Source organism: Diadema setosum, chromosome 1 (genome assembly GCF_964275005.1).
Source record: "Diadema setosum chromosome 1, eeDiaSeto1, whole genome shotgun sequence".
NCBI lineage: Eukaryota > Metazoa > Echinodermata > Echinoidea > Diadematoida > Diadematidae > Diadema > Diadema setosum.
The window spans coordinates 24,596,135-24,607,421 of NC_092685.1; the positions used below are offsets into that span (position 1 = coordinate 24,596,135).

Consider the following 11,287-nt stretch of genomic DNA (forward strand, 5'->3'; position numbering starts at 1 on the left):
TTTTTCTGACAGAATGCAAAATGAAAATAAACTATATTGTGCATACATGTATGCAAACATAAAGTTACAGTATATCTATTGTTCAAAGACAAATTAGGCAACTCTTGATGTACAGAAATTCAGGAGACCATCATCATCATCATAAACATTGCTGTATGTTCAGTAAGTATTTGAAATGTTCTTTTTTTCGTTGCTCTGACCACAAGGTACTCCTGACACTTCCTTCCGGGAAGAAACCGACAGTGCCCCGTCGCCGAGGTTGGCACTGTTCCTCCGTGGGCCCGGCCTTCCAGGGGTGAGTCGCCATTCAAAGCCTAAAGGGCCACAAGTGCAGGTGGTTATACACAAGGATTTATCATATTCCTTATCATGTTTTTCCTCCTCATAACAGTTACTTCTATCTCCTTTTACAGCCTTTTAGCTCTCATGTGTATGTGGTGATCCAAAATTCATTGACTGGTTTGAAGTTGTGTGCCATTCTTGATGTGCTGATGTGTGAAAACTGCATTACATTTCTTTAGCTATTAAACTTTCTTGTGTTAAGACATTCCACATTCATAACTTATATGCACTGGTGACAGAAGCATTGGATGAAAAAGAATAATTAGAATGTACAAAGATTTTTATGGACGGCTGAAAGAAATGTTGGAAGGATAGTTAACAATTCAGTTTCTGTGGAAGACATGTCATTGATTTCTTACGTCGTCAGATACACTTTGGATTAAATTACGTAATCTCTTGATCTCTCCCTCACCCACTTTCATGTCCCTGTAGGTCCCTGAAACTGAGGTGTACTGCGAAGGGGCAATGTCTACAATTTTCAGATACGTCCAGATGCTGTACCAGCAGACCCCTGCAGGAACCAAGCAGGACAGACTGCGTAGGATATGGGAACCAACTTACACGTAAGGAGTCCCCTCATTGTAGATTCCTTATGCAGCAATAGCAGTACTGAAACTTTATAAATTCATAATTTTTTAACAGATTATTCAATTTTCCTCAAATCTGACTGATGTGTTCTACTTATATATGTGCATTGACGTATTGTAATCCGCATATATCATTGGGTTTGATTCCTCTCTAACAAAAGCAATAGTCTCTAAGTATGAAAGCTTGCTGAAACTTAATTTCCACAGATATGGAGACTTTTTGGTATTGTAAGTTAACTTTAAACAAAGTGAGCATCAGAATGAGCAGTTTAATGGTAAGGTATATCATGAATATGATTTTGTTGTTGTGAAGGAATATCATTCATGTATTTGCTTCACAATAATGGTATTTTGTTGTTGTTGTTGTTTCAGTGTTGTGTATAGAGAATCACGGCCTCAGGATGAGAGTACGTCCAGTGTAGAAAATACAGAGGTAAGAGCATTTTCTTGTTACCGTGATAACATGTAGTAAAAATCACTTCTGACTTTTGAAGGATTGTTTTGTTTTGTAAGCTAAAGGAACCTATTAATGAACGTGAGCTGTAAGCCTTGCTAGTTAGTAGATCCACCTCCGTCTTGTGATAAGACTTCCAGAAGCAGACATTGTACCAGCAGTTTTACTGAAATGGTAATTTGCAATGGCGATTGTGTGATATTGTCAGGTGCATAATCTTATAATATTGCTCCTTTTCTTTTGGTTTTGAAAGGGGAAAATGAAAGAGTTCTTGTTCAGTGGCATGAAAACAATGAATACAGCATGGATTTTATGCTGATGTCTTAATCATTGTACCAATAATCCTGATAAACAAGTAATCTCAGAGTTTGTGTGGATATTGTCGACTGCATAAACTGATGATATTACTGTTTTTCTTTTGGGTAGGAAAGGGGAGAAGGATTAGAGTTTTTATGGATTTCATGCTGATTGTCACGCCCCCTTTAATCTCTGCAGGGTCCATGGACGGTGGGCTTTGTACAGAGGCACCTCGGCACCGAGAGGTTGCCCAAGACTGAACTCATCATGTACCTCCAGGAGAAGGCTGACCCGCAGTTCCTCAGGAGGTGGAAGCTCACCAGCAATGCCACCAATATACGCAGGACCAGGAACTCCTCTAGGCTTATTGCCGCATACAGGGTGAGCGTGCGGGGATGGGATGTTGCACGCAGGCACACATACACACTCACACACATGTACACGCAAACATACATGCACATAGACACACATACAAGCATGAACACATGTTAGTATGTGCCTATTTGTGAGACCAGTTCAGAAATGTGTTCTTATCTGTGAACACACACTGACTGCCAGGAATTTGCACACTGGAGCAGATACACCTACCAATTTAGGTGCAACTGTAAGAGGTTTACTCTTTTCCTCATAAAATTACAAGGCTTCCAAGTGGCAGTAGGAGATGTCACACTTTGAATCCCTAAGCACCATATCTTGGAATTGTAAATGAGGTTTGAATAAAAAAGTTGAATTGAAACCAGGGAGTTAAATTTGAAATGAAATTCCTGTTTTGAACATCACAGTACCTTACAAGCTTTTATTGCATAAACAAAAGTAGCTGCATTGCTGCAGAAATAAAGGAGATTGTGAAACCTCAGTGTTGACAGCTTGCGCTGAATTCAATTGACTATGGACATATTTTAGTCTCAGGAGAGGCTCAAAATCAGATTGTACAATCATATTTATTGCTCATTTATATGCCTAGTTTCTCATTTATGCGTTCATGCATTTATGCACACATTCACCGTAAATCATCAGATATTCATTCATAATTGTGTTTCTGTATTTTTAATGACCTGTTCAGGAGTTCATACAGCTGGGTCTGGCCAAGCCAGCTAGCCAGAGAGTTAGCCAGGACTCTGGACACGTACTCAGTGAGAGTGATGGGGGCTCTATGAGCTTCACCAGCAAGGACACCGCTGCCTGTAGTGTGGACGACGTGCTCCAGCTGCTTAGAATACTCTACGCCATCGCCACGGATGTCTCGCCAAGTGGTAAGAGCTTTTGTATGCTTAACGGTGGAGCATATCTAATTTGTTGGTGTTTTTTTTTCGGTGTATTTTAGTAACTGTAAAGACTCTTAAATAATTTTCTTTTTCTCCCTCAAGGGCACCTTTGCACCTTGCTAAGTTGTTGATTAAACCTGAAGTGGTCTCATCTTATCTCTCATTGTGACGTATGTGCATGTATGTATCTCTCCCCTTCATATTTGTGGTCAACCACTTTCTTTTTGACAGATCCAGATGGTCACCACTTTAATGTCCCTCCTGAGGAGTTCTACAGCAAAAAGATCACCAATAAGTTAGCTCAACAAGTGCAAGTAAGTAACTAGACTCTTACATTTGTATGTAACGACATGTGACTCTGTTAAGACTGTAGTACCATTTAAAACCAGACTTGAGATGATTATTGTCATATGCCATGTAAGCAAATGCCAATTAAGATGCACTTTTCAAACATCAGCTTCTTGCCCCAGAACTCTACCTTTTGTCACTTGATGTAATGTGCAGAAAAAAAAAAAGAAAAATATGCAAGAGGGCCAGTTCCATTAATGCATTGGTGTAATTTCCATCTACAAGCACATTTGGATGGAAGTTTTGTAAATGAAATGCTACAGAATTGCGTAAATTGGTTGACAAGCGGCACTGAAGCAACATGTAGAGCTTGCATGTTAGCAACTTCATCTTATTAGAATTACAAATATCTTCGTATGATAATAGACATTTAGTATGAGGAAGTGAAGTGTCACACAATGAATAAAATTACAGGATAGTCTTATTCCTTCATTCATTTGTCATGCATGATGTAGATGGGCGATACCGTTTATTGACTATTGCTAGTCACCTGGACCAAACTTGATTGTCCTCCGATGATCACAGAGTGAATTCTAGACATGGCTAAATTTTAACCACATTACCTTTGTTCGGCCGGTTCAATTCTCATTTTGTTTTCTCTTGTGGTCACCTCTTCACAGGATCCCCTTGTCCTGGCCAGCCTGTCACTGCCCAAGTGGTGTGAGAGACTGACCAACCGCTGTCCAATGCTCTTCCCCTTTGAGACCCGACAGCTGTACTTCACGTGTACTGCCTTCGGGGTGTCCAGGTAAGGCAGTTGCTCCTTCTGTTTGTGAGTGCTTTGTTGGTGCAGATGAAGTGATATGTTATGCAAGGTTCAAAGCCTGTATGGTATGCACATCCTTCGGGGACATCCTATTCCCCTAGGGGAATGAATAAATGGGTGCTGACAGTGATTGGACTGTGGTAATTGTAGGTTGGAGGGAGAACAATGTTTTGCACTAACAAGGCAAGTTCGTCATGTGTTTATGGGCAGGTTTGGCGCATTTTGGTATTTACGTCACCAGATGATCAAAAATCATCCCTATTTCGAAGTTAATAAAGTTAATTGGGCATGAGATCGCAAGTATGATTCAGAGCTCTTACTTGATGGACATGAGGAGCTATGCCGTACTCATTTTGTTTTTCTTCTCATATTCAACACAATGCAATACAGGTAAGAACGCTATTTTGGCACACCCTCCCAGCACTGTGATATTTCACCCCCAGACCTGTTAGTTTGGTTTTGGGTTTGTTTTTGTTTTTGTTTTTTTTCTTACTCATGTGGCAGTAACTGTTTGCTGCTCCATTAAAGAGAAAAATCATTCTTAACTGACTGTCATATATCTCTTCCCTCCTGACTGCACAGAGCCATCGCCTGGCTCCAGGGCAAGCGAGAGGCCAGCACTGAGAGGGTACGGACACCGAGCACCCGCCGCGATGACCACCACGAGTTCCAGGTGGGACGCCTCAAGCACGAGAGGGTGAAGGTTCCCCGGGGAGAACAGCTGCTGGAATGGGCCATTAATGTCATGCGTCTCCATAGCAACAGGAAGTCCATACTGGAGGTGAGCCGCACACATACTCGGAAACAACATACAGTCATATGTACACATAGACACAGACACACTCAATCACAACATACATTCATACGTACGCACAGACACAGACACAGACACACACACACATGCATACATCTACATAAAGAAGTTCTGGAGCATGACCAAGTTGCTAACAACAGTCAGGAGTAAGAAGCTAATTTGTCTGAATTTGCCAGCTCTGGTGTTTTCAAATCCATACCTGCTCCTGAGCTCAGCTGTGCTATTTGTTTTGGGGGTTTCCTATTTTCTGGCCATTTTATTGATAAAGTGTTACACCAGACATGCTTACCGCTCAGCTTAGAGCTGCTGTTTTGTGATATGGGCTGGCAAGGGGACTGTTTCAGATCCAATAAATTGTGTGTTGTTATTGTTGGTGTATCTTTATTGTCCAATGTTTCCTCTTTCCTCACATTTCCACTCGTTGTAAAAGGATGATCGAGGGAAGAGTCGCTTAATTACATAGTAAGTGCCATGGTATTCTCCTTCTAGGTTGAGTTTCTGGGAGAGGAAGGGACTGGCCTTGGCCCCACACTAGAGTTCTATGCCCTGATAGCTGCCGAACTCCAGAGGAAGAGTCTTGGGATGTGGCTGACGGATGACGAGATAGCTGACGACATGTCAAGAGAGGTGAGGCTTAAAGTGATGCTTGCGGCTTGGTATTGTTTTGACAGATTTGTCATCTGACAGACTTGTGTGGATTGAGGGGGTACAGCAGAGATGTTACTATACTCACATAGTTTCCCACCTTCTGGTGTCTTCATACTCATGAGTGATGTTGTGCCAGTGATCACTAAGATCAGTCAACATTCGAAAGGCTGTCTGTAGTGGTCATGCCCATGCATTCTTAGTTAATATATAGATCATCTCTGGAATCAGAACTAAGAGATGATATCCCCCTGTTATGGGATAAGGCTGTCATTAATAGCTCAGTAAACAGATGTCCAGTATTTCAGTATTATATTTCTGATTCGTCTACCCCAGTATACCAAAGATTGTCTTATCTGAGTCATACCCGCTCAGAGTGGAGCATTTGTGATTATGGCACCGTCCATTTTTCCTTCTTTTTAAAAAAACATCAGGTTGACATTGGAGAGGGCCAGAAGCCACCAGGATTTTACATCCAGCGTGCGTCTGGCCTCTTCCCCGCCCCCATGATTCAGGACAGCGAGGAGATCTCCCGCGTGGAGCTCCTCTACAACTTCCTCGGCATCTTCTTGGCCAAGTGCCTGCAGGACAACCGCATGGTCGACATTCCACTCTCCCGCCCCTTCCTCAAGCTCATGTGCATGGGCGAGACGGGGGGCACCAGCGTGTACTACCTGTCCACGCAGCAGTCCCAGACATCGCCCCGGGACTCCGAGGTGTTCCTGGCCGAGGTGCAGCAGTCGGAGGCGTCCCTGGAGAGCGTGAGTGAGCTCATCTCCGACCTAGCCATCGACAGTGGCAACGAGTCGAAGGAGCTGATCCTGGCCGGGGACCCGCCGAAGCCGTCCACGCCCGCCTGGTTCGCCGGCGTGCTCTCCTGGGCCGACTTCGAGCTGGTGGACCCCCACCGGGCCCGCTTCCTGCAGCAGCTGCAGGAGATGGTGGATCGGCGACAGCAGATCCTCCTGGACCAGAGCAAGACGGAGGAGGAGCGCAACAACGAGATCCAGAACCTGGCCCTGGAGAACTTCTCAGGCTCTGCCATCCCTGTCAGGCTGGAGGACTTAGGGTACGTACAGACCCTCTCTGATTCTGGCCCCACCCTTAATTACAAACCTTCTTGGAGAAGTTACAACCCAGTGGACACCTTGTACCATTGACCAAGCAGATATAAGTGCTTGAATTTTACATGACTTGTGATAACAAGCTCTGCAGTTCCAAATGGTGGAGACTTTTATTGGTGATGCCTATCTCCTGAGTTTACATTGGATTAATACAGATAGCAGACTTTCTGTTGGTATCATCTTCATGAGTTGAGTCTGAGTTTGATACAGTTTATACCAACACCAGTGCTCACATTAAACTGTGCATTACCCTACATTCCAGGGACCAGTGATTCAGGTCTTATACATAAACTACCAGTGAAGAGCAGTCAGTTGTAGTCCAAGTTAACAATGCAATGCAGAGACTGGGGAGATAAGTAGCAGATAAGTAAGACAAAGATGAAAAGGGGGGGGGGGGGAGGGTTGTTACTGTACAGAGGCAAAGAAGATTAGTTGCTCTTGATACTGTAGGAGGACTACCCATTGAGGCCGAACACCGAGACAAAAAAACGAACATAAATACTATTTGATTTCCAAGTTTGTTCGTGTGATGTGATGTCAGGTGTCTCTGCTGCTGTGATGAAATGTGTGATCATCAATAAAAGCCAGTGTTTCGGTTGCTGAAGAAAATGGCTTCTTGGTAATTTACAACGAACTAACCGGCTACAACCCCTCTTGCAGGCTGACGTTCCAGTTCAACCCGTCCTCCAAGGTGTACGGCTACTCCAGCTTCAACCTCAAGCCCAGCGGGGACGATGAGTGCGTCACTCTGGACAACGCGGAGGAGTACATCGAGCTGGTGACTGACTTCTGCCTCCACTCTGGTATCAGGAGGCAGATGGAGGCATTCAGAGGTACACCACTTAATCTCCTGCTACACCATATGTACATTGTATATCACTCTCCCCTGGGAGGCAGAATATTCCCCTTTCAAAGCTCGTAATGATGTGCCAACCACCGTAAAACCAGAAATTTCCAGGTGCATGAAACTTTTGCAAATTTTTGCAAGACAATACCTCACGAGACGGCAAGATCAAATAAAGATTTTGTATGTTTAGGGAAACAGATATTGAATGGATCAGCAGATTGTGAAATGCAAATTACACGATGTATCGCGTGTGTAAACTTTGTTGTTCCATGTGGTGCAGCGAGACAATACCTCACGAGACGGCAAGATCAAATAAAGATTTTTTATGTTTAGGGAAACAGATATTGCTTTCCCCCGTGTTGATGTCGCTGTTGAAAATTGATCGTGGCTCCAGTAGAGAACCACAAGAACATTAATGCTGTTGATGGAGATTAAAGCCCTTAAGAAAGGAAAGCTGGATGTGTGAGATCGCATTGCATGTAGCTGTTGGGGTCAGGTGTTTCATATGAAAAATGAAAACCTTCCTTTTCCAAACACCTGTTTCAAAAATATTCAAAATCGAATTTCAGACTTCGTATATATTTCCCAATAAAACTTTGAAGCAATTAAAAAAAAAAAATGTAGATAGGGGCAATCCTGAAGCTAAGTTCTATCTGTTGTTGATTTCATCTTTCGTAGTTTGGATATGTGTCGTGATGAAGATTTGAACATTTAATCAAGCTCGGATCAACTTCAACTTTTGTCTTCTTGATGCAGATGGCTTCAATCAGGTGTTCCCCATTGAGAAGCTGCACAGCTTCAGTCCAGCCGAGCTGCAGACCATCCTGTGTGGGGACCAGGCGCCAAAGTGGACCCGAGAGGACATCCTCAACTACACGGAGCCCAAACTGGGCTATACCAGAGAAAGGTAGGCCAGCCGAGCAAGGCGCTTGTCTCAACTTTTCTTTGTCACCCCTTGTTACTAGAATGTTTGGGTCCTCATTGGTTGATGTTTGGACAAATTTAGTGTTTCAACTTCCAGGATGAACAATCACATAGCCTTGAAGTGGCTATCATCGTCTAGAATTTGTGGATTACTTTTCCAGTGAGTTTTCCTGACTCTCTACAAGAACTTTGTCTTGGAAAGAATGTGATACCAGTGGGCAATCTTGTGCAAAACTCAGAAATGAGACAATTAGAAAAGTTTGAGTAGTGAGCTGTCATAGTATGCAGGTAGGACCACTGTTGATAAACCCTGCGCGCTTTCTGGAGATAGGACAGAGTGTGAAGAGATGTACTTACATTTAAATGGTCAGAGTATATCATTCTTTATCGTATTTACAGGTTCTTGTACTTGCTTGTACACATTTTCATAAACAGTAAATGTCTTCATCGGGAAAGACTGTCTTCTACCCTTTGGAAAACAACCTAACCATTATGTTTCTGCATTTGTTTGTTTGTTTTTTTGTTTCTGACAGTCCCGGTTTCCAACGCTTTGTGAATGTGCTTTGTGCAATGAATGGCGACGAACGCAAGAGTCTTCTGCAGTTTACCACTGGCTGCTCTTCCCTGCCCCCCGGCGGCCTGGCTAACCTGCACCCCCGCCTGACCATCGTCCGCAAGGTGGACGCCAATGACCACACCTACCCTTCCGTCAATACCTGCGTCCACTACCTGAAGCTGCCGGAGTACTCCAGCGAGGACATCATGCGGGAACGGTTACTGAGCGCCACGCGGGAGAAGGGCTTCCACCTCAATTAATGCTGGTTCTCATCAGGGAGGGCGGGAATTCGTGATGATCGGGACTTTGTTTCATAATCATGGAGATGATTCGATTGTACCTTCTTCTTCTTTTCCTTTGAAGTATCAGTGAGCTAGGATTATGATGGAACCTTGCCATGTTTGAAACAGTGCAACAAGATTTGTCGTCGTGATATTGACACTTGACCGAACAGAAGTGAAACCCGAGCAAGAAATTGTAATGAAGAATTGTGAGCGGACTGCAGAACGTCTCGTGCGTCACTGTTTTACCTTGCTTAGTATGGCGTGCTTTGGCGTGAACTTGAATGCAAGATGGAGGACTGTGTTGAAATTCCCTAGAGGGCACATTGACTATGAGGGACTTGTCAAGGGTAATGCTACGGACCTCACTGCTCTGCGAACAATCCCCTCCCCCCTCTCAAAGTCACACCGTGCCATTCTGCCACATTCTGCGAAATATGTACGGCTCCGTGCCGGAGCACATTTTTGTCGCGGGCATCACGTAACTAACAAGTTTCTGCTGGGTGCGCACACTGTCATATTGAGTGGTTCTGCTTGCTTGATATACATGTAGTTGGACTTAAAAATCGTTCCGTTGCATAGATACGATATGAAAATGACAAATGATCAGAATATTTTTTCAGAGAGAGAATTTGATATTTATTGGCTTCTCATAAATTTCTATAGCGATGCACTTCACGGCCCCACGGATTCTGAGAACATGTCTTGCGGAAGCGCACACGTTGTTAATGATTGTATTTATTCAATCTCAGATAAGTGTTTGTGTATTGCATCTCAGCTATGTTGTGTTGCAACAAGTCAGTGCTGTCAGAGAATAAGAGTTTGTGAAAAAGTCGTGACACTGGCAATTTTTTTTCCCTTCCACTTGTTATGCTGTATGAGAAGAAAATGTGCTGTAAGTTTGATGATTGACATTTGGCTCTGTGTGAAGCTTGGAATTGGCCTCAGCCTTAACCGACTTGGCTGGAATTCTGCAATTTGTATTTGATTATGCATGACAGTTTGTTATGGTCTCTATTTTTTTTTCATGTCAACACTTCCAACCCTGATATCTCCTTCCAAAGTTATTGCAAATTTTGCCACAAAAGTAGTGGGTGGTCACTAATTGTGCTTTTGACAGTAGGCAATTTTTTTGATTTGTGGATTATTCTTTTCTTCTTTTTTTTTAAGTTTCACTATAGTATCAATTGCTAGTGACTTGGCCTGTGAGAAATAGAAGAGCATTTTGTTGTTGTATGAGGCCTTTCTGTAGAACTGAAGAATCTGTTAATTCGTGAGGGACATTTCTTCAGAAGTTTGATTTCTTCAAATAAAAAAACAAACGAAAAATGAAGATATTGTTGAAGTACAGAGAAATTGGGAGACTGACTATGCACAATCAGTTCCATGCTGAACGTTTTATGTACTTGTGGCTTGGAAGAATTACGAGAGATGCTACCATTATCAACAACTCTTTAGAGGAAAATGCAGCAATGGTAGATTGTTCAGAAATATATCTCAGAGGTCCTTTTTTGACTCTTCTCCCAGAGGTGAAGGGAGTGTGCTTCGGTACTGTGATTGTAAAGCAAGAAATTCAGGGCTCTGATGTAGAGTGGCACTGGAGCATGCTGTTAATTGCAATGTCATAGCTACCCTCTCCTTTAACAAGTGCATTGTCCAAATTACTGGCAAAAATTGCCATCGCGGGTCAGTGATCTGTGCTATCAAGGTATTTTCATGATTTACTCTCTCACACACACAAACATGCAGGCACATGCAGGCACACTCAGGGAGCGTTGGAGTAAAAAAGTCAGTGCTTGCGAGAATGACTTAATGACTTTTTTTGCATTAGGAAAAGAGGCACAAGTCCTCTGACAGGTGGCATTGAAAAAATTATTATTTCACAGTGAAACTCATCAGATGCATGTATTGGAGATATATAAGTTGCTTCAATGGACCTGAGCTGATCATGTTTTATTTTGTAATAAGAAATAAAGCAGGAGTTAGCTCCCCGTATTCTTTGGCCAATATGATTTTACTGGCATGCATCCACTCCTC

At 43.0% G+C, this 11,287-nt stretch overlaps 1 protein-coding gene across 1 annotated transcript in view; it reads left to right on the forward strand.

Annotated features, from left to right (window-relative positions):
* The window catches only part of LOC140235097 (E3 ubiquitin-protein ligase HECTD1-like), a 94,728-nt gene extending 84,400 nt beyond the window's left edge, over positions 1 to 10,328 (forward strand). The window contains exons 32-44 of the mRNA XM_072315137.1: positions 207 to 295; positions 775 to 905; positions 1,302 to 1,362; positions 1,879 to 2,061; positions 2,744 to 2,933; positions 3,177 to 3,259; positions 3,914 to 4,041; positions 4,642 to 4,840; positions 5,363 to 5,500; positions 5,953 to 6,587; positions 7,303 to 7,475; positions 8,246 to 8,396; positions 8,947 to 10,328. Coding sequence (XP_072171238.1) covers positions 207 to 295; positions 775 to 905; positions 1,302 to 1,362; positions 1,879 to 2,061; positions 2,744 to 2,933; positions 3,177 to 3,259; positions 3,914 to 4,041; positions 4,642 to 4,840; positions 5,363 to 5,500; positions 5,953 to 6,587; positions 7,303 to 7,475; positions 8,246 to 8,396; positions 8,947 to 9,229 — 2,444 coding nt within the window. The 3' untranslated portion in view covers positions 9,230 to 10,328. The remainder of the gene's footprint in view (positions 1 to 206; positions 296 to 774; positions 906 to 1,301; positions 1,363 to 1,878; positions 2,062 to 2,743; positions 2,934 to 3,176; positions 3,260 to 3,913; positions 4,042 to 4,641; positions 4,841 to 5,362; positions 5,501 to 5,952; positions 6,588 to 7,302; positions 7,476 to 8,245; positions 8,397 to 8,946) is intronic.
* The last annotated feature ends 959 nt before the right edge of the window (positions 10,329 to 11,287 follow it).